Source organism: Trachinotus anak, unplaced genomic scaffold (assembly GCF_046630095.1).
Source record: "Trachinotus anak isolate AG129_WGS33_773 ecotype Australia unplaced genomic scaffold, CSIRO_AGI_Tana_v1 ptg000007l, whole genome shotgun sequence".
Lineage (NCBI taxonomy): Eukaryota > Metazoa > Chordata > Actinopteri > Carangiformes > Carangidae > Trachinotus > Trachinotus anak.
This window is the reverse complement of record NW_027273858.1, coordinates 2,644,666-2,668,620: the sequence shown is the minus strand read 5'-3', so window position 1 is coordinate 2,668,620 and position 23,955 is coordinate 2,644,666. Positions and strand designations below refer to the sequence as shown.

The following is a 23,955-nucleotide window of genomic DNA, read 5'->3' as shown; positions in this document are numbered from 1 at the left end:
CTCGTTTAGCGCAAACAGAACACATTAGCATTTTAATGCTCTTTCATTAAATTCATTATATTCATAGTTCTTCAGTGGTTTGTTTCCTGTGGTGTTCTGTGGGTGACAATTTAGTGTGTGGGTAGTGTGCAGACAGACACACACACGCACAAACAGGCCCTCCTCTCTTTTATCCACCCCTCTCCCTCCCTCTCACATATTATAGACTCCAATATTTTAAACCACTGAGGAGAAAGAGAAATTAAAAGGAGTGTTTTCAGGCTATAAATCCACATCTCAAACTAAAGAAAGTCACTCCGCTACTTATCAACCTACACTGGCTACTCATGGCCGGTCAAGTCACTAATTTTGCCTTCATAGTGACATCTTCCATCTACTTAAACTCAGTCATTCAGCCTGATGCTCCTTCTCCTCCACTGAGTTGCTCTGCCATCCCTGCACACAAGTCAGTCTCAGTCCAGACTCTTCTGGTCTGTGGTTCTCCGATGGTGGAACAAGCTACTGAAGTCTAGCAGAGCAGGAGGTCCCTCTCTGTCTTCAGGAATCTGAGACCACCTCCCCTTCTGATACCCTAACATGGATAACCATGCACAGTGCACCTCTCTACCTTGTCTTTACCTACCTTCCACTCATTATTTTCTTATTAATTCTTCTCTTTTTGGCCATTTTATGGGTTTTTTTATAGAGACAGTAGAGACAGACAGGAAATGCAGGGAGAGAGTTGGAGAAAGACAAATGCAGCAAATGGTCCGGTCGGCTGGGAGTCAAACCGGGAATTCACTCCTCAGGACATTTGAGCCCATGTGGTATGAAACCTAACCATTCAGCCAGGTCTCCCCCTCCTTGCATTTATTGAATAGATGTAGTTCTTAGTATTTACACCAAGGTCTCCCCCTGAACTGAAGCCTTCGTCACTTTGGATAAAATCTTCTGACAGATGAGTCGATGTAAATGTAAAATAAAACAAAGTCTTTCTTGTGAGCACCACCAGCTGTAGCTGCTGCAGTGTTTGAATGTGAAGCGAATGTTTTGCAGTCAGGACTGTTAACAGCCAACGCGCTGACAGAATACAGATGTTTGTTCAAACTGGTGAACACCACACTGACCGTGTGTTCGTCAGCTTGGAATCAGACTGATCTCAAATCAGCTGTTTCTGTTTGTCTGCAGTTTTCTCTCCTTTCTACTCGTCTCTCTGTTCTACATCTTCAGCAGAGCTTGTGTTAGGATAAAAACAGTGGCAGTTCTCTGAACCATTCAGTATTTAGGGTGGTCACTTTTGTGAAGGTACAAATTCCTAATTTGTAACACAACATGCCTGACGTCTGACGGTCGCTGCACAGACCATGTTTGGGCAGAAATCTAAGCTTTTATCCAGCTGCTTTGTCTCCAAGAAATCATGTTTATATTCTACTAATTTGTTTGGCCAAAGATCTTATGTTAGATCATGTAATTCCAGCCTAGATTATATTCATAGGCAGTTTTTTCTATTTAGGTAAGTGCTTTGTTGAGTGCAGGACTTAGACTCCAGAGACTGGGGTTCACGTCCTGAGCCCTCCTCTAACCTTAACTAAGAGCTGTGAGTGCCTGAACATAGCTACAAAAAGTTTATTAGTTAATGTTTCCGATGAATGTTGAAAAACATAATAACTAAGAAGCTTTATGTTTCTTTCAAAACTTATTTGCTGTTTCAGATCAGCAGCATTCATGCGTCGTTTCTTAGGAACACAGTTGTATCCAGCAGCTTTCCAACCAAACACCACATATCATACCTCAAACAACTGCTGCACATTTCATCCTCCTGCAGCTTGTTGGAGCAGGAAATGGGTCTGTTTAGCTACACCTCGTGTACCTGCGTTCATCAGGAAGTCACAGTACAGAGTCATCGGGAACAGTCAGGTGGACAGAAATCTTACGTGTTTTGATGTTGTGGTTTTTCACTGCGTCCTCACCTCACGGAGCCGCATCGAGAGCGAACCTGCATCTGTTTGCATCTTTGCACTGACTCTTTATGCAACTCACCCACAATCAGTAGTGGGGCAGTGATCGGGAGGGTCAGGAGAATTCCCAGTTGGCCTTAAAACTTTTTGGTTTGGGACGGACTGATTATTGTGCAGACTAACAATACTGGTTATAACCTAAACTGTGCACTCATAGCCACTTGTTTCTCCCAAACCAAGTCTAGTGGGGTGGGGGGGTAAATGAGTGGCTCCTCCTCAAGTGGTGCAACCCTGGGATACCTTGAACTGTACTTGGTCAGCTAATGACCCAATAACAGCTATGAACTCTCCTTCAGGCTCGCACAGAGTTATCAGATATGTGTTGATTTGTGTGTTCACTGTTCACACTGGTTTAAAGGAGGAAGGTGGTGCAGAGAAGGCTGGAATTAGAAAGCAGAAGCAGAAAAATGTTTCAAATTACCTACTTTGTTCCAACATCAAGTAAAGACACAGCAGGTGAAATTCTAAGCAGGGGCGTAGTAGCTAGGTGCTACTAGTTTTTGGGCAGCGCTATACTTGTATTAGCTGGCTGTTTCTCTTTGTGTGTTATTAACAGCTAGCTAATGCAAATAATTCAAATATGAAACATTGTTAACATTTGTATGTGTTGGCCCTGCACACCGTTATGAGTGCAAAGGATAGGAGGCAGAATTATATTGCAGAAAATTACAGGACAAATATTATGATTGCAACATGTACAAACCTTGGACAAAATGTAACGGGTATTATTTAAGCACTGTACCAAGTTCAAAAGATTTTTCCTCTGAAGTCTGGTGCATGTTGTTTGACCTTGACCTTGGCCGAGGTCTGTGCTCTCTAAGTGGCCTTAGAGTCGATGCATCTTCATTTCTTATTATTCTAATACAGAGCACAAATGAAGTGGATATGTTTCTGTGAAACCTGCGGACATGACTTTCACGTTGTGCAGCGTCTGCTGTTACAGAGTAGCTCTGCTGTTTGTAAAATGTACTTCCAGGACATGTGTGTATACGTATGCCTGTGTGTACAAACCCTGTGTGTGTGTGTGACTAGAGAACAATCCAGCAATTTAGCCTTAGTTACTGGCCAGCTGGGAACTGTCAAAAGGTTATATAACCTAATAGCTGCCTGTTCCTTGCCAGGTCATTGTGTGTGTGTGTGTGTGTGTGTGTGTGTGTGTGTGTGCGTGTGTGCGTGCGTGTGTGCGTGCATGCGTGTGTGTGCGTGCATGTGTGTGTGTTTGGTTTAGGGCAGAAACAGTGAGTGAGCAAGGAAAAAAGTCAAATGGAGAGAACAAGGCAAAGAAAAAGAAACGAGCAAAAGGTGGGAAGTGTGTGTGTGTGTGTGTGTGTGTGTGCGCGCTCCTGGGTGTTCCATGCATGTCGCACATGTGCTTGCACTAAGAGCTAATTTATCAATCTCCCTCGTTCCTGTTTGGTTGTCATGGCAGCGTTGCGTCACTATGGAGATGGAGCAGTGGAGGCTGGAGAGAAAATGAGTAAGAGAGAAAGAGTGAAAGCAGCAGAGCGAGACGGAGATAAATGAGAAGCAGAGAGAAGGTGGAGCAGTGGTGCAGAGGTGTAAAATGGAAAGACGGTGAATAAACAGATGTTAACACAAAGGAACAAACACTGATGGAAGAGAGAGAATCAATGAAACAGGAAGAGAGAAAGTAGAGAGATGAGGGAGGCAGAGCCAGGTTAACCTGCAGGAAGTATCGGCCGCAAAAATGACCTGTTCCCCTGGAATATTATTGATTAAACACAAACTGACTGGGGAACATGCAGCATCTGAGCACAGCTGAAATAATGAAGAACAGAGCCGCAGCATTAGAAAATAAAAGAAAGTGAAACAGTAATAAAACTTTAAAATGCAATAACTAAACAGCTCTAAAAGAAGGTAAGCTAAGCACTCATGAAACAGTCACGAACATATAAAGGTAAAAACATTTCCCAAGGCAAGTTTATTTATATAGCACCATTTAGACACAAGGCAAATCAAAGTGCTTTACAGGGGCATGGAAATACATTAAAATAGAACATAAAGATGACATTAAAATAGCATTTAAAAGCAAATTTGATGAAATAAAATGTTTAAATAAGTCATTAAGATTGCATAAAACCAGGTAAGAAGCTTAGGACACCATTAAAAAGAAGTGCTGCAGTATAAAAGACATTAAAAACAAGCAAATGTAAACACGGCACAACATTAATAAGATGTTATGTATGAAATTTATTGGTAAGTTGCAGCAAAAAGTGATATTTAAGCCCTGATTTGAATGAGCTGACAGGTTGAGCAGATGTCAGGTGTTCAGGAAGCTTGTTCCACAGGTGAGAAAACCTGTCCCAGATGACCTGAGCAGTCTGGATGCTTCATATCGTACAAGTAGACGGGAGACGTATTCGGGCCCAAACCAGACGCATACAATTCTGTGTAGATTCACACTAACACATGAATATCCATATCCACTCCATGTGCTCCTATTTCATAATGTCTCAATCTTTGTGAAAGCTGCACAAGCCAAGTATGACTACATGTGAGTGGGATAAAGAAGCATCCTGTGTACTGTATGTGCTGCACATGTAAACATCTTATCCTGGTTTCAGAAACCTGGAGCCTCATCCCGCCTGGAGTACTCTAATAGAAACCAGGGTGGTGTCACATGTAAACACCTCACCCAGGTTTCTGAACGTTCTGTGTTGGGACAGGGCAGCATCTCAGTTGTGTGCCAGACCACCCTAACAGGTTAATAAAGCCATGAACATCAGATGAACCTGAATGACTTTCATTGTTGTTAAAGGTCCCATATTGTACAAGGCAGGTCTAGGTTCTATATTAATACTGTGAAAGTATCAAAGCCTCAGTCCACAGAGAAATGCACACAGCCTGTATTCAGAAACTGAGCCCAAAACAAGCTGTCAGCACTTCTGTAACTTTGTGATGTCACAAGAAAGCAGTCACCTCTCTCAGCCATGCCCCAAGCCCCGCCCACCTGGACCCACCATCCAGCTGTTCAGGATGTGGTTTCTCTGAGTGTTTACCTGAAATCTGCTATATTTTTTTTGATCACTGGTCAGCTAGGCTCAGATCCTCTCCTCTGATTGGCTGACTGACCTTTTGTTACCAGAGCTCCAGAGAGAAGCCTGAGAGAGTAGATGTAAAACTACACTGAGATAGTTTTTGATTCTTAAAACCACAAGTATATCTTCTTATGGATATCAACACTTCAAATAAAACACTGGAGAAGTGTAAATATGGACCTTTAATGTTTTGTTTGTTGTTTTGTGGGTCTTTCACAAACAAAGCAAAACTTAAATTTAAGAACCAGCCTGGCAAATAGAAGGAAGTGTGTAGAAAAACAGAGAGAGCGAGAGAGAGAGAGAGACATAATGTGAAACAGGGCGGGCATGAATAGAGAGAGGTGGAAACAGAGTAAAGAGAGAGAGCTTTATTCAGGCCTGTCCCATAAAGTGAAGATATATAAACGAGGGCCGCCAAATGCTTTCTGTTGCACTCTCTTTGATATCCGTGTGTGTGTGTGTGTGTGTGTGTGTGTGTGTGTGTGTGTGTGTGTGTGTGTGTGTGTGTGGCTTCTTAATGACCTTAATGGTCTTGGTAATCGTACAGTTTATGTTTATTTTCATGTCCATGGTTGTGAGTGTGTATATGTGTGTGTTTTGTGTGTGTGTGTGTGTGTGTGTGTAGAGAGGGTTTGTTTATTTGTGTGTGTGTCACCTACACACAAATCTACGTTCAACCTACACATTACAATTACACCACATATGGTCACCACATGTGGCAGCTGAGAACACTTCTGTGTGTGTGTGTGTGTGTGTGTGTGTGTGTGTGTGTTTTGGGACGCCGCCCCTTGAACATAAATGGAAAAAAAAAATTGCAGGTGGATGGGACATTCTGTACATGAACTCTCCATCGCCTAGCCACACACACACACACACACACACACACACACACACAGAAATTACACAATGAAGTCATTCATCTACATTACACTCATTCTGCCATAAAAGAAAAAAGACTGGCTGGTCTTTCTTGAGTTCACACACACACACATGGTGGCTCAGCAGTGAGATGAATCATGAGATCAGATTTGACTCCGAACACCAGTGGATGAGACAAGTCTTCACTACAGCTGTTTTTCTATGTGATGTTAGCGACGTTAGCGACGTTAGCGACGTTAGCCGTTTTAATTGTCCATCTGTGTTGGATTTTCAGCCTCATGTTTGTGTAAAGAACCTGTGTTAGCTTCTGTTTCACCAGCTTTGATGATTCACTGTGTGTTTTCGCTCGGTTTTCCTCCCTTCAGACCTGTGAAAATCTGAATATTATAATATTCAAAGAACATTTTCTCATGTTAACAAAGATAAAACAAACATTGTGCTGTTATGTTCAATTAATGCTGTGTATATCGCATGAGTGTTAGCCATGTGTTCAGTATTTGATAGTTGGAGGTCACAGGTCAATCTTTGACTTCAGGGTAAGTCAGGTTGCTGCCTGTCTTACCTTATGTAACAGATGGGCCCACTTCCTGCTCCTGGTGATGTATTTGTTTACAAAAATGTGTCAGTGTGTGCTTGGGAAAGATTTGATCATGTTGACCTCTGGACGCTGCACATTCAAGCCTCTATAGTGACATAGAAACTACTCACTGCTTGTAGTTACATCCTTAACCTGCTCTGTTTCCAGCTGATGGGCTTAGCAGTTTACAACAGCATCGCTCTGGACATCCACTTCCCTCTCTACTGTTACAGGTAGGTGTGTTTGTGTGTGTGTGTGTGTGTGTGTGTGTTTCCATTTGTCACACCTTGACAAAGTTTTCTCCAAGAACTTCTACATCACAGCACAGTCCTCCTGTGGTCGTGAAAGCTCGGTTCCCTCTAATCACTACCTCTGCACCTTCATATCGCCTGCATAAAAACCTCCGCCCTGACAGCAGCAGTGAATCGCTGCTCCATCCTCAACAGCAACATTTTGGATGAATTTAATGTAACTTGTAATTTAGTTTAATTATTTCTGAATGTTTATCCTCCCTTGCAGGAAACTCCTCACTCCACCCACTGTACCATGTGACCAAAATGCCCTTGTCGGCATGGCAACCGCCACCCTGGATGACCTACAGCAGATCATGCCAGTAGGTGTTTGAATCCCACGCGATGATAAAATACGAGTTTTAAAGTGAGACTGAAGACTGAGTGGAGTTTATCCTTCAAACCAATCAGCATTCACAACATTTTTGTCACCTTCTTGGGATTGTTGTGTTACTTAGTGTGTTGGGGGCAGTGAAACAGTGGAAACCTCAAATAGAAAAGTCGGGACCAAAGACGCCCTCAGCAGATTTAGCTGCAGGCTCTGCAGGTTTAGCTACATAAAGTGACTTTACTTCACATGCCACAATCAACAACCTGATCAACTCTGTACAAAGATGTGTCACACTGCATGAAAAAATAAAATAAAATAAAATATGCACATCTGTTGCCCATTTGAGCAAAAGACACCTTTTGTGTGGTTACAAAAATTTTGAGATCTTTAATTCCAGCTCATGGAAAATGTGAGCAAAAACAACTGTTGTGTTTATACTTTTCTTCAGTCTAAAAAATCTGGCTGTCTCTGGTCTTCCCAACACCTGAATTTATCTTCTGTCACCAGAGGGTGCCAGAGTTAAATAGTTGATCACTCTCACCCTGCTAATCCCCCTCATCTTCATCATCATCATCATCTCTGTAGAGTCTAAATTTACCTCCATGTGTTTCTAGATTGAAGTTAAATCCACCACTATTTAATACACTCAAACCCTCACATGCACTTTTGCCATATTAATATGTTTTTCCATATTTAGTATATTCTTTTTTATTTTGTAAACAATTTTTAAATCATAAGTACATCATGTTCTTTTCCCAGTGGTTATTGTGCTTCTGTTTCACTCATATTCTTGTTTCTTCTCTGTGAAGAAATAAGACCAAAATCCTGAGTTAAACACTTTAGTGGCCTCTAGATTTTTCTCCAAAGATTATACAATAATGATAATAGTAAACTTTATTTATGGAGCACTTTTCATACAGGAAATAGAGCCCAAAGTGCTTCACAATAAAAGTGAAATAAAATGTGCAAAAAGTGTGAATAGAATTAAACAATATAAAAACAGTAGATGATAAAATGAAAATAAAAACAGAAACCAGTGAGAAAAGTAAAATATGGAAGGATTAATTAAAAGCCAAATTAGAGAGCATCTCCTCTAACTATCTGCAGGATGTTCCATAGATTTGGAAGATAGTTGAATAAAGCTGCGCTGTCTGTTTTCTTGTGTGCAAAATTGTGTGTAATTAAAAGTCTGGCAGTAGAGGATCAAAGAACTTGTGGAGGACTGTAAAATGACAGAGAATCTGCAATGTAAGTTGGTCCCAAACCATTAAGAGCTTTATTAACAAGTAAAAGGACCTGAAGACATGTTCTGAAAGAGACTGGGAGCCAAAATTCACATCTAACACCTTGTGGAAGAGTTAGAAAGTTTGGTTTCAGTTGTTGAGCGCTGCCAGATGTGAAGTGTGTTCGACCACTTCAGCTCACTTTGTCTCTCTCAAATTCAGCCTCACACACACACACACACACACACACACACACACACACACACACACACATATATACACATACATTTTCCATCAGACTCATGTGTGCCAAGGTTTACATGAGCACAATAAGATCCCCTGAGTGTTGTTGTTTCGTTATGGATGCAGTTTATGCAGCTGTTTTGAAACATTTATATTTTAGTGAGCTCAGCAGCTGGAGTACATTTTCATTACAATAAATGACCAGGCTGCAAAATGCAAGAAGAGATTTGAGTAGCTAAAGTTAAGGACAAACAAATTATAGATGCATTTGCTAACTAGACTGATGTGCCTCTGAGCAAGGCTTTGAACTCCACAGATCTGCTGCAGGGGCCCACAGTGTTAGTCTGCAGCTGAGTGGAAAAAAGTGTGCTCAGTGCTTTGTCGTCACTTTGCAACAGAGACACACTGTATGACAACAGTTCAAGCAGTGTTGTGCAGCAGCAGAAGGAGAAAGATCCTGACGGTCTCTGAAACCTGCTTCACTGTGCAGGCGGCAAACACACACACACACACACACACACACACACACACACACACACACATCTACATACACAGGAGGGGCTATAACTGGCCTTGTGGTTACATAACGGCAGGATACCAGATATGAGGCCTGCAGTTGGCAGCGGGACCAGAACTCTGGTGACTGCACAGGAACAAGCTCCATTCAGACTGTTCGACTGATCCATGAATCTGATTCAGTCGATCTGGTTCAGAAACAGTGAAAATGTTTAACACGACAGTCACATGCTGCAGCGAGTCATACAGTGAATGAACAGTGGATGGTTTGAATGAATGAATGAATGAATGAATGAGTGAATAGTCAAGAAAACTTACTTGAAATCAAAATGGTAAGAATCACTTTTAATCTAAGAAGTTGTGTTCAATAATACAGATATGCTGCAAAGAGGGAAATGTTAATGAGAAACAGATCATTAGTTGTATGTAAAGACAAATAAAGCGCTACATGTATTGATTAATGAGAGGAAGTGATTTCATGCCTGTCCAGGTCTTGTGAAGTTCCTCACATTTGCTGCTTTGTCTAAAGATATTCGAGGTGGTAGACGTCTTCCTGTAAACACTGTGGGCTGAAAACAAACCTTCTGTCTGTTTGGATGGAGCAACCACTCAGGAACCTCCTGGTCCCAGCTCTTCCGACAGGTTTTTCCTGATCCTGAACTTTTGTGTCCGTCCGCAGGAGCTGGCTCACGGGTTGGGAGAGCTGCTGAGCTACGAGGGGAACGTGGAGGAGGACTTCTACCTCACCTTCCAGGTAAAGAGCTGCACCTGACAGTAGTTTATGAACTCAGCTATCGGAAAAGTTAAATCGTTTCTTCTCTACATGTATATTTACTCTTGTTTTAAATTTGTGAAGAAAAACAGAAAACTGAGGAGGAAGAGATTTTTTCAACCATAGTCGACTTTTTATTTTGACTTTTTATTTGTTAAAAATAAAATGTTATTTTAACATTTCCAGTTCGCATGATAAGATGTTAACTTGAATAAAAGTGTACATAATAATTAATTTGCTATTGATCACAGGTGATGATGTGAGAAAGATATGAGGAAAAGCTCTTAAATGGACTATGACACACACACACACACACACACACACCCACAGAGAGCTGTCATGATTAAAGTGTCTCAGCGTGTCGAGCTGACAGACAGCTGCGACTCCTCTCACTGCTGTGCAGTTTTAATAGAGTTCAGTTTAGTCCAGGAGATGATCTGGATCAGTTCCACCACAGTTTAGTCAAATGCCAAAGTCAAGGTCACAGATGGTCATTTACTTCACCAGAATCCAGAGTTTCAGTAAATGTGTGTGGTTCCAAATATTTTACATATTCTTACAAAATAACTGAGAGGATATAATGACCATGTTTTGGGCAGCATATCAACATCCATCATGTTTGCAGCCGCTGTAGGATCACAGGAAGCGTCAAGCACTGAAAACTGGCGCCAAATGTCTCATCACATATATAATAATCTTGTTAATAATTAATCATTAATAATCTTGTCGACTTAGTCTTTGGCTTCTTCCTTGATCAGATACTTCCTGATTTAAATTATGGACTGTATTTTATTCAAGCTAAGTTTTGTATAACTGCTTGTGTTCAGTTAATAATTAACATGACTCATTATCAGCTGCCAGCGACTGCAGGGCTGATCACCATCTGTTCACTTTTACCTGAGTAAAATACATATGATGATTATCTGTAACTCTATCTTTTTTTTTTTATTTTACCACAGACTTAACTTGCATTTTACTGTAAATATCCCAAAAAGTTGTGAATTGCATTATATAGGCTGCTGTAAAGTCCACAGTGATCAACTAAAACATGACCAAGCTCCTCACACTCAGTGTTACATTACATGATGTCAGCAGGTTTTATGAGCAGGCTGCTACTGAGCGTAGTAACCAGATATAATGGGAGACTTTGTGGTGTATGAAGCAGGAACATATGTGTTAAGAAGTATTATGTAAAAGCTAGAGTGGGGGTGTTATTTTAACCTAATGTGTGGAAGCTGACTGTGAGCTATAGGCCAGTCACAGTCACACCACTGAGGTACACACAAACCCACTGACCTGCACAACACTGGCTCTCTCTCTCTCTGGCTACATGTCTGTAGCTCTCACCAGCTGTGTCTCCCAATATTTTCTCTGTCTGTTTGTACATCACTGTGAGGCTAGTTTCTACACACACACACACACACACACACACACACACACGTTTGTAATGCTGCACTTGTAAGAATGTCACAGATATAAATTATTTCCTTTATCCCCTGACACTTTCTATAACTAAACCCAAAATTTATTTATATGTCACAATGTAACTATATATAAAGATGGACGACGCGTCTCCCCATCCTCAAAAAAAAAAAAATATCCCGGAGGTCATTCGAGTCAGAGTCTGTGCCATAGGTGGGAGAAAAAAATTAACCCATAGGTCGACTGTGCAGCAGGTTATTATGACCCATAGTTAGCTTTTGTTGCTTGGCGACACCTAGTGGTCATAGTAATGATGACAGGAGCAAAGGGAAAAGTGCGGTGACGTAGTTTATAGAGCGACAAAGTCCACGTCAGGAGGAGGTTGGGGAGGATGGATGGGTCAACAAAACACAGGAATATGACACAGGAGAGCGGTGTTCGATTCCCACGTGAAAGTAGCAGGTTATGTCGTTTCTTAGCCACATTGTTATTATTGTAACCATGACAACAAAGATCATCTGATGTTGAGGACGTACTTATTTTAACCCAAATCAAAATCTTTTCCCACCTAACCAAGTAGTTTTAGTGCCTACACCTAACCAAGTAACCATGGCGATGAAGGTAGGTAAGCTGTTTTCAGTACAGTTCCTGTGTATTATTGTAACCGTGACAACCAAGATTCAGTATACCTGCCACCATAGGGGCGCTATTTCAGGAGACACTCCTATGGGTCGTATCAGTAGGTTGAAAAAAAACGTCTTATGTGGTTGTTCAGGTTGGAGGACTGGTTGTTAGGTGGAGCTGCGGTGTCAAGGTCCCACCCATACACCCGCTCAACCCAGTCACAGGTCAATCGAAGCTGTCAATCATGATGCTACACTTGAACATACATCAACGTAATAGGAACTACCTGAAATGTCAGAAAACATCTTTGGGAAAAAAAATGATTTGACCTGTATTGACCTCTGCTTATTTTTTGGCTTCACCTTAGTGAACCCATCCTGTCGTCCATCTTTGTGTACAGTCATTGGTCTGGATCTGGCTTGGCTGAATCTAAAAGGATAGAAAATCTACCTCTAATACACCTCTAATACTCACTAATCAACACATTGTACATTGTACATGTTAATACAAAAACTGTAGTGCAGAAACAGCAAGTTGTGGTTTTCAGGGTGTTGCTGGAGCCATTTTTTACTCGTGCAAGCAGTGACTTTATCAATCTCTTCATCTGACTCTCACCAAGAAAACAAAAAAGTGCATTAAAAAAACAATTCCTTTACCAACAAACAAAAAAAACTGCAAAGTAGAAACAAGTGTGTAATTGGTGATTGAACAACACTGTATTTCTGTTAAAAAGAGAAACTCTGGTTTAGTTGTTACACTGATTAATTAGTGAACATTACACTGAATTTACCATCATACAACTCTATGTCCCTCTCTATGCGTCTTATCCAGTTCTTTTTAGTAACCTGCCTTTATATGTTCATGCTGAGATTATTTAAATATTGTCTTTTATCTAAGCATGTATGGCATACTGTATAAACTTAAATTCAGTAGTTAATGAACAAATTCACCTGTTTAAGAGTTTAAAATTGGGTACAGCCATTAACTGGGGTAGAGTTTGTTCCTCTGAACAAATCAATTTTGGGCTGTAACCTCTGCATGGCTTTGGATATCATCTTTTAAAGCCTTTTAGACCTGCTTTCACTTACATGATCCTCTTTTAATACTGTTCTTAAAAGCGTTAAATACATTTTATTTTATAATAAACATTGCCTAGATTTGCAGTTTGCAGTGAAACTGTATCGTCTTTGAAGACATTAGAAGAGATTTTGGAAGCTCTTCATTTATGGGTCATGGGGTTTATTGCGTGCAACAGCATGGCCCCCGTGACGTGTGTGTTTGTGTGTGTTGCAGGTCTTCCAGGAGGAGATGGGCGTAGTCAAATCCTACAACCTGAAGCCCGGAGGAGACAAAATTCCCGTCACCAAGCAGAACAGGAAGGGTGAGTCTACACTGAGAGTTACGGCAGGAGCTTTATGCGGACATGAGGACATGCTCAGTGGCACACACGCCACACTTGTACCCGCATGAACCTGCATCCTGCTGGGGGACCTGACTAACAGAGCAAAAACATATTCAATTCAAATTGAAAATGCCAACACACCTTGGTACAAACGGCCCATTCTACTTTGGTGCTACATGGATTGGATGCAGAAATAAAATTACTGCACTGCGTTAAAATGCTGCTCCTGTGCTGTTGAGTATCATCTGAGCAGCGACACAGAAACCTGGCACAGCCCAAAAGCTCCTTTGTTCCCTTAAAGAGGATGAAGTGGAGCTGAGAGAGTCAAGTTTTTATTTCTCCCATTAAACCTTATTTTCCGTGCAGCAGCGGTTGTTGCCATCCAGAGGCCCAGCTGTGTGCCAGCGTCCCTGTGTGCGTGTGTGTGTGTATGTGTGTGTGTGTGTTAAACAGAGGAGCCAGGACTGCAGGGCGAACGTATAAAAGTCTGTAATGGAATATTGAAAATCTTTCTGTTGTGTGACTCCTCTCTCCACAGAGTATGTCCAGCTCTATGTCGACTTCCTGCTGAATAAATCCATTTATAAGCAGTTTGCTGCCTTCTACCACGGCTTCCACAGTGTGTGTGCCTCTGATGCCCTCATGGTGAGTCCACTGTGTGTGTGTGTGTGTGTGTGTGTGTGTGTGTGTGTGTGTGTGTGTGTGTGTGTGTGTGTGTGTGTGTGTGTGTGTGTGTGTGTGTGTGTGTGTGTGCTGAGGGTCAGATTAAATCTCTCAGGACTGACCTCGTCTTGGACATTTCTGTCTTTAGCGTCCAGTCTGTGCAGTTAGCAGGTCAGGACACTGAATGCATGTAACTTCAGTAATGCTGGTCAGTGACATGCGCTTGCTCTCATTGCCTAGTGTTCAATAAGAAAAGTCAATGACCTCCATTTAGCCCCTGACAGACTCGCATTAAAAGTGTCCCATGCCCTCAGCAAGACAACAAAATGATCTCCATTATTTAAAGCAGCGTGCGAGTGTGTACCAGAGGTTTGACGTCTAACATCAGAACATGAGCATCCTACTGCTCCACCAGCAGCCTGAGAGCAACGATGAGTCCTAATGTCTTTGTGAACTCATGACCTTTCATATAGTGCAGACATCAGACTAGTTTTCCACAGAAAACTGACTGTGTGACTGTTTGTTCTGTCCAACACAAGAGGAGCTTTAGACCTTTAACTGCGCTCGGACAATCAGGTGCAGGAGATAAAACAATGAATAAATATGAAGCAGGATTCTTAATGATTGACACTGTGATTTCTTACATTGAAAACACTAAATAGTGTGTCTTTAAATTTACAAAGATGCTGCAAAAAGTTTCCTGGCAAACAAATTTTGGGATGTTGTTTTTCCCAAACTGTGGGAAACAGAGGAGTCAGGCCAGAGCAGGCTGGGGGAGAGTTTAGCCTCGTCCTGGTTGTGTCAGTCTGATTGGTTTAGATCAGCCTGTCCCTTCTCTGACCCAGATTCAGACTCACAGCTGATAAACCGCAGTCAAACTGTCCATCTGTCCGTCTTATCTGTGGTCACACAGGTATTTCAGACAGCTGTTCAGACACACTCCTGCACACATACACGCACGTAATCATACATGGACTTGACTGATGAGACCTCCTGACTGTGGCTGATATACTGCGTGAATCAGGACCCAAAAGGTCAGAGGTCAGAGTTTGTGCAAAAACTAACAGCACCTCCATGAGCTATTGCTGTGATAATAATCCACAATGTCACAGCAGCCTTAGAAATTTTAGTCTCTTGTTTACAAGTTAGCAAATTTAATTTATATATGCAAAGTTATTAAAATATCAAGTAAAAATTCTACATCTCAACATGTGTTTTTCTTGTTAATTACTTATTTTAAACATACATCTCTATCTTTTGAATTTACAACATCCATCTACAATATAAGCATACACACATGCATTTACATATTTGTATGAGCTAGATATATATGTCAATGTATGAAATTTTTCCAATTTCTAAAATTTTACAATGCGCACATTTGTATTATTTTTATATTTTTATATTTTCTTATCTATATTTTATTACTGTAAATATGCCTGACAGAATTTCTGTTTATATTTAAGATACCGAAGTTGCAGTACTTGCTTTTGCTTTATTCATCTTATATAAATATGTTTAATCATGCACCAAAACATATTCCTCATATGTGAACCTTCCTGGTAAAAGAAACCTGTTTCTGATTCTGGAAAGGTTCCATATCTAATTTTGACATATATGTGTATATATGTTTTAACTTTGCATGTATATATTTCATATATGGGAATTCAAAGCATGCACATACATTACAGTTGCACATGGGTTATTAGTTTCTTTTTGTGTTAAAATGTGTTTATCTTCACTACTCATCCATTCACTATATCCTCACAACTACTTTATTGATGCAGTGAAGAAAATTGCATAATATGTAATAATCAATCATGTTAACCCATAGTTATTATTCACTATTATTCAATATAATTCACAGAATATTTAACAGTGCAAAAAAATAAAAACAGCACAAAAGAACAAGCAAAAACAGTAAAGTCTCATGAAAACTGTATCTGAGCACATAAAGGCCATGAAAGAAGAAGAATGATATTTGCTGCTTAGATGCATATTGTGGAGCTGCACAGGGGCCCCCCCACCCCCCTTCATCAGGGTCCCTGGAGTTCAACAAACAACAACATGATCAGATTTGAGTCAGCAGCTCTTTATCAGGGAGAGCAAACATTTGACTAAGGAGGAAGACAAACAGGATTTGCAGCCTTGGCTCCATTTGTGGGCACATTTCTGTCTCCACGATGCCGAGGATTCACAAGCTCAACACACAAATGTGCATTTTGTTCCAGTCTCGAATGTTCTGCCGAAACACAACAGTGATTCAGCACATACAAGTTTTGTTCTTTCACTGTTGCTGCGCAGGAAGTGATAAATTCTGCATGACTGGTTTGAAACGTTGCTCCAGTAAATTAACATCCACCATTCATCTTAGAGACATGTCGCTGCTGTTAGAGCAACAATCTAACATCTCACTCAGTCCATGACAGCAAGCAGCTGAGTTTAGTCCTGCAACAGAGAGTTAGTCAACTCTGATGCTGAGTCAAACCTGTTCATCTTCAAACTGATAACATACTCAGATCTGAAAATTACCAAGAATTGAATAAACTTACTGCCTCCCAATGATGCTTTTTAAGAGATGGTTGATAAAATTATGCACATTATATTTGACATACTGTGAAAGATGTGAGCAAGAGGAGGAGTGAATATCAAATCAAAAGGCAAAATCAACCTTTTTCTTGAATAAAAAAATAAAAAAAGTTGTTTTGGGGATTAAAAGGAGACAAACAAAAGCTCCATGAAAATATTATGAAAACCGTCCTGAGCTGATTCTATTTAAAACAACAAAAGGGCCACGACACTAGAATCTAGAAACTGTGTAAAACAACTTTAACAATTACAAGACCTGGTGCAAATAAAAACACACTTGTCTTAAACTCAGCTATGACTTTTTAAAAGTGGTCAAATTTCAATGTGTGTGACTCCCTTGAGCTGTATCTTCACCATGCTTCTCTCTCTCTGTCTGTGTTCGATCCTTCAGTCACGTCCACACTGCCTGACGTCTTCGGATGTGATGATGTGTGAGGATGTGATGAGGCAGGCCTGTGCTTCATTGTGGGTGTGTGGGTGTGTGTGTGTGTGTGTGTGTGTGTGTGTGTGGGGAGGGGGGGGGGGGGGGGTGTTGTTTTTGTGTTGGGGTGTGTGTCAGTTTCAGGCTGTGTGTGTTGGGGTTGTGAAAGTTGTGGAGTTTCAAGGGTTTTTAGGTCAGTAGTCAGTAGTAACATCAGTGTCAGACTCAGCGACGTTTTTAAATGATTGTTATCTGTAAAATCCTTTCGGTTACTATATTTGGATTATTTTAAATGGTTAGTGTCACATTTATGATTGTCGTTATTTTTTACCTCTCTAATCTCTGTTTATAATTTCCTGTTGTGACCTACATCAGCCACTTGCAGAGTCAGATTCCTCCTGTGCGCAGAGGTGTCCAACAAGTCAGACAATAGGTAGTAAATTGTTGTGCAATGCCACTTTTGCATGGTTGTTGATAAGAAACAGAGACTTTCTCTCCTATAAACTACCCGGAAGATAACCGTTTCACAGTTTGACACATTTACTATTATCAGCTGCTCTGACGAGGCAGAGCTTCCTGTTTCTGCCCCCGGTTTACTGGTTGTGTTGCTGTTGCCTGACATTCTTACATCAGCGGAAGTGGTTGTTGCATTCGAACGATGTTGTATTATAGTGGACATTTAGAAGAAGTGATGCATCTGTCCAGCTGTTGTCATGAAATGCTTCCTCACTGTTGTTCAGTGGGTTGAGCCCAGCACTGACACTGATGCTGCCAGGAGACCGGGAGCACATGTGGGCAGGTGGATTTTCATGAACTCAGCACTGCTTCAGCAAAAGCCACAGATGTATTTACCATTTGTAATTTCTGTAAAATAACAGTTTTCATTTTGGTCGACCAGTCCTGCACCGGACTCAAACTGCAGCATGAGGGATTTACAGGAAATGCTGCATGAGTTAAATTGTGAAATGTAAAATATGACGTGTCGTCTTTCCTCCGTCATTTCCTCATTGTTTTCACAAGTTTGAAAATATCAGTGGTCTTTCCCCTTTTGCTACGTAGCCAAGATGGCGACTGTTGAGGGTCAAGTCAGTTTATATTTGTACAGCAGCAAATCACAACAGAAGTTATCTCGAGGCACTTTTCAAAAAGAGCAGGTCCAGTCCACAGTCTTTATATTGTTATTTACAGAGACTCAACAACTCAATAATCATTTTACACTCACACATACTTGACAATGTGAACACACTTATGCACTCAAAATACTGTGAGTGTGGAAGAACACAACTTAAGATGCAGCATTTCTCCCTTGTGTTTGCAGTTGCTGCGGCCGGAGGAGGTGGAGATGTTGGTGTGCGGCAGCCCAGAGCTCGACATGAGCGCCCTGCAGAAGGCCGCTCAGTACGAAGGATACAGCAAGACGGACTCCACCGTACGGTGAGACGCCTCCACTTCCTGTCTTTACTGAGACTGACCGACCCTGCCCTGCAGGAAGTCCTCACATGCTGAAGTTAAATCTCCTGTTCACACACACTAAGGGCTGAGGCTGGGAAGCTCCTGTTCTGTTAAAGAAGACTGGTCCCACTGTGTGATAGTGAAGCTGCTAATAGGAAATACACAAAAAATACAACTGGTTTGAGTTTGTTTCCTCATACCTGAGTTAGGTTTTCTTCATTCCAAGTGACAGTTGTTGATAATCGTGTGATGGTTTGCAGCATGGTTAGGCTGCAAAACATTACACTCACACCCACCCAAACACACACACACACACACACACACACACACACACACACACACACACACACACACACACACACACACACACACACACACACACACACACACACTAGCAGTAGAGGAGGAAAACGAGCCGACACTTGTCAGTCACAGACAGTGTTTCTCAGCACGGTGCCAACAGCTGACAACAAGCAGCTGCAGGCCTGTTATACAACTTCAGTACTGTCTGTCTGACTGTGTAACAATCAAAACATCACGGTGGGAAAGTTTTAATTCAGCCTCATCCACACCACAGTCCAAGTCACTGGAAACACTGGAAAAGTGTAAAATGTGGGACCTTTAAGTCAAAATTTGGTTCTTTATTTGATTGTTTTGTCCATAATTGCTGTCAGTCTTGATGAATTTAATACACTCATATAATTTGCTGAGCTCTGTTTAAGCGGCAGCGTCACTACATCAAAGTTGAATGGAGATGAAATGAACAGTGACAGTGACAGTGGTGTCCGTGTTTTGCACCAGGTGTTTCTGGGACGTGGTGTTGGCCTTCCCCCTGGAGCTGCAGAAGAAGCTCCTCCACTTCGCCACAGGAAGTGACCGTGTTCCCGTCGGAGGAATGGCCGACCTCAACTTCAAAATCTCCAAGATCGACGTTCCAACTGACTGGTGAGGTTCCGCAAACTGAGCCCAGAACAGTTCTCACAGAACAAATACAAGCAGGGTTGTATCTGTAATGGCGTCCAGACAGAAACTATGAACCCAGCTGATTCAGAGAGAAGGGCCCGACTGTTTGTCTCCTCACTTTACAGTTTGATTATCTAAAGTGAGGTGAAGCATTAACACTGTACTGAACTGGCTCTGATCACAGGCTGTGGTGTGAGCCGAGCTGCAGGAGATAAGAGGCAGGGTTGAACTTCAACAGCAAAAAAAAAAAACCTGAATCTGGGTCAGACAGTGCACAAGCCGCTCCACCGCTGTGGTTTTACACACACTCAGTCGGTTTCAGTGATTTTATGTTTTTAGTTTTCAAATTTTTACCTGTGACTCCAGTGTTTTGTTGAGAAGCTTTTTGAGTAAATAAAAGGTCAGAATCATTAATATTGAAAAAGGAGACTCTGACGAAATGTTGTTTTTTGTAACGCCTCATTTCTCTCTCTGTCAGGTTGCCGATCTCTCACACCTGCTTCAATCAGATCTGTCTGCCTCCGTACCGAACCAGGAAGGAGCTGAAACACAAACTCACCATCGCCATCTCCAACGCCGAGGGCTTTGGCCTGGAGTGACCAGCCCACACACAAACACGCACACACACACACACACACACACACACACTATTAGCAATGCTAGCTATCTGTCCGCCACAGCTACCACATTGCGCCTTATGTATCTCTGTAGTCATGGATCAGACTGTAGCAGGAACAAGACATTATTATTATAATGAACTGTGATGCAGTTTGTGTCGCTGCGTCGGGGGTTGGACTCATCAGTTTGCCGACGTTGAAGGTTTTAAATCTGCAGCTGGTGATATGGGAGCTTCCTCCTGACGCTAGAAATTCTTTGATTTGCACACGGACTGTGTTCGTTCGATTATAAGACAGAACTGAAGACATATACACGAAGAAGTTCTCATTTTTATATATCAGCGGATGACCTTCCAAATACTTTACGGGTCAAGTTCCAGTTTCATAAATGATATTTCAAAATATTTCTGGTCTCGTACCACTGAAAACATATCGCTCGTACTGGATCAGGTGATTTGCCCAGTCTTCTTTAGAAACCTTATATCACCAAGGTTATAGACTCCTCTTAAATTATAAAATGTTGCTAATTTGCTCAGGAAATTATTATTAACAGATTTACAGGTATTTTCCCACCACTCACATTTACTTTTGTGACTCCTTTAATGTTTAGTGTTTAATGAGTCTGAGTTAGCAGAAAAAATCAGACTTGAGCTCGAGTTAAAAAGGCTCAAAATACAGTTTGAGTCACCATTATTACATCCTCGAGTGTTCAGTATGAATTCAATGAAAGTGTGAGCAGCGATAAGAATCACTGCAAGTCAGATCTGAAGGTGAATGAATTTGAATGGGAGACCTCCTGAGGGCACTCGAGTTTTGCGATGATGGGTTTGATATTTCTGACATCACTGCTTTGGTGACTGTTTAAATCTATTTGTATGAAGACGTAGTAAACGTGTTTTATATCGTTTTGCTTTGTTTGCAGCACACTGTCAGGATATAAAGCTTTGCTGGGAGAAGAATAATATTGTGTATCATGAGATGTAGACTGTCTTGTGAATGGTTTTGTTGTTGCTGTTGTTGTTTTTTGACATTGCCGCCTGTTCCGCTGAACAAAAGGCTGCAGCATAAATGTTTGAATTTGTTTTAAATGTTGTATTATGACACAGCTGAACCAGGGCTGTTGGCTGACAGCTCAGTGTTTGTTTTGGTTTCTAATTTTTTTTTTTTTGTTTTGTTTTTAATGCATCATTGCTGCGTCAGACAGAGAAATGAGCAGCAGACTGCAGACAGACGCTGTGGGTGGAGTACTGAGCAGATATATGCAGGATGGGAGAAGAACCGTCTTGTTCTGTCATTAATATGTTGATATTCACTCTCTGTATTTGAATATTGAGACACTTCAGCGATTGTGGCAAAGAATTCACAGATTATTATCACAGCTCTGCTCGCAGCTCGAGTTAAAGTTCCCATTCAGTGCTTTAAAATGTCTTTATCAGACCAATCTTGGAAACACAAACCCACCACAAGTCTCCAGAAAATCCAGAATAGCTCATAATGTCTACCTCATTTAACTATTGGACTTTCAGGCCCTGTGCTCACTGTTGCCAGTGGTTGTCAGCAATATTCATACAATTATAATTTGAATCTTCTGCCTCTCCAAAGAAAAATGGAAAACAACACTGATAAAATGGTGAAATATGACATGTGGCCACCAGTGGCAGCACAGAACAGTGTCCTGTTTACAGTGATTCTTCAGTGTTGCTCTCCAGCATTGGTTCATCAAGAATCACGTCACATTAAGAAAGAAGATCCGTTGTCTCACTGGGCCTTTAAATCAGATGAGTCCTAAAACCCGGATATTAATTAGCATTTTATCACCTCCGGTTCCTTCGCCCTGAAAGTCTTTGGGTTTTTGGTTGACGATTGAAATAAGGTCTGTGGTTAACACAAGCTCAAGACATTTTCACGTTTATTCCACGACATAAAATACAGGGGTAAATACCACAGACCTGATTTCTTTAAGTTTTTAGGTGTCTTGAAAAGGCCGGCTGTGAACAAGCGGCTAAATGAGACTACAGAGGTTGTCAGGGACGTCAAACACGGGCTCTGGGCAGTACTGTATTTAATCAGACCAACATAATGTGTGTGCCACAAAATGCTGGTAGGATCCAAACTCTGTGCCTCTAGTGAAGCTTCCTGGAGCTTTTTATGGTTTTCATGTCAGTGCTGTCTCTTGTCCAAAACCGAGACAGTGCTGGTTTTAAAACACTCAGCACTGTCTCATGTAAGGTTACCACAGCAACACGTCTTAAATCCCCCCCTCCCACCCTACCCCCAGAAGTAGCCAAGCAACAGTTAAGCAGCTTGTATGGCTGCACCGTTCAAACTTCCATCAGCCAGATCTGGGTCACCCATTCACCCAGTCTCACTGAGCATCTATTGGGTCTGAAGAGGCTCCTTCTACAACAGTGGGTCTTTTCTGTCATTTAACGACCAGTCAGCAGGAGCTGGAGCCAGAAGCAGCTTCAACCCGAGCATCTGTCTGAGCAGGACTTCACGCCACATTCATGTCACGTCGGAGTTATCGTAAAAAAAAGGAAAAAACGAGCTGCTGACTGGGAAACAAAATGTCAGCATCCTGGTGCTGAATGCGAAAAGGAAGTGCGAGCTCTGTTTGGATGAACAGGATGATGTAAATGTCAGAAAAGAGTTGTTTTGGGTTTTTTTTTTTTTCATGTTGATCTGACCCAGGTCTGTTGTATGTTAATGGGACCAAACTGTGTCAGGTTATACAGTGGGACAATGGTGTGAAGACCTTGTCAAAAATCTGTTTGAAAATATTTCAGATGGATTCAGAGGATGTGATGAGATATAATTATTTTCACTTGCCAGAAGTTTGAAATGTGCAGACGGCACTGAACAGTAGAGAAAAGTCATGTTCTCCTCATGTTTTCATTATTGAACAGCTGTAAACCTGCAGGGGTTTTAACATGAGTTGACCATCCATGGCCCATTTTCTATAACCTGTCATGCTTCTGTTGCCCAAGTCTTATATAATACTGTTTGTACTGTCGTGTTTCCACAAGTATTTACAGTAAAAGTTTACGAGGGGTCATTCCTCTCTAGAAAAATGATTTGCTGACTATGCTTCTTTTTTCACATTCACACTTTGCTTTGAATTCATGCACATCCTCATCCTCACGTTCACACTGGGAGCTGCACAGAACTATCTTCTACTGTTTGTCACTGGGAAGCTGAATTGTGCTGGTTTATGGTTCAGACGACCATAATGTTAGTATTACAGTGTTTCCTCTTATTAATGTGCCAGTGATTATGTCACGACTTAAACCAAACATACATGAAGAAACCAAGCAGTAACCTGAAAACTGAAGCCGACAATAAACAACAAACAGCCTGGTGCAAAAACCAATTTTGGTCTCTATGGGTAATTTCCTCCTTCATGACAACTGTACAGGGGGTGAATTTTAATTCATAGTCAAGTGGAGAAACTAGGAGAAACTGTTCAAATAATTCAGCTCACATTGCCAGATGCATGTTTTGCAATAAAAAGATTTCTTGTGAGATTATCATTGACGAAACTTCTCCCTCCAGTCATCATCAGTCAGCAGCAAATTGGTTTTTAGTGCATGGTGAGCAGATGAGGGCCCAGACAGGCCTGAGCAGGTTGGAGGCCTGGCTGCAGAAAGGTGACTGGTACAGTGTTTTTATAACTATTGGTTCCGTTCTTCTTAGACAGCAGAAAGTTTGGACATAATGTTGTCTTAACAAACTTTGGATTGCTGAGACCTTAAGTGGATGTTAAATTGTTTTTAGTGAGTAGTTAACAGTCAACTTTGATATGGCAGTTTCTCTATCATGACCTCTGACCTGTCGTACCAGTATGTTCTGATGGCTCCAAATCTTAAAGGTCCCATATTGTATGAAGGTAGATTTCCATGTCTTTTTTGATTATAA

The 23,955-nt window shown here is 41.3% G+C and overlaps 1 protein-coding gene across 1 annotated transcript in view; it reads left to right on the top strand.

Moving 5' to 3' along the window:
* Nucleotides 1–23,110, top strand: part of hectd2 (HECT domain containing 2) — a 48,264-nt gene extending 25,154 nt beyond the window's left edge. Inside the window, exons 15-22 of the mRNA XM_071479931.1 lie at nucleotides 6,681–6,745; nucleotides 7,032–7,125; nucleotides 9,795–9,869; nucleotides 13,227–13,314; nucleotides 13,874–13,980; nucleotides 18,327–18,442; nucleotides 19,262–19,405; nucleotides 19,902–23,110. Of these exons, the coding sequence (XP_071336032.1) occupies nucleotides 6,681–6,745; nucleotides 7,032–7,125; nucleotides 9,795–9,869; nucleotides 13,227–13,314; nucleotides 13,874–13,980; nucleotides 18,327–18,442; nucleotides 19,262–19,405; nucleotides 19,902–20,022 (810 nt within the window). The 3' untranslated portion in view covers nucleotides 20,023–23,110. The remainder of the gene's footprint in view (nucleotides 1–6,680; nucleotides 6,746–7,031; nucleotides 7,126–9,794; nucleotides 9,870–13,226; nucleotides 13,315–13,873; nucleotides 13,981–18,326; nucleotides 18,443–19,261; nucleotides 19,406–19,901) is intronic.
* The last annotated feature ends 845 nt before the right edge of the window (nucleotides 23,111–23,955 follow it).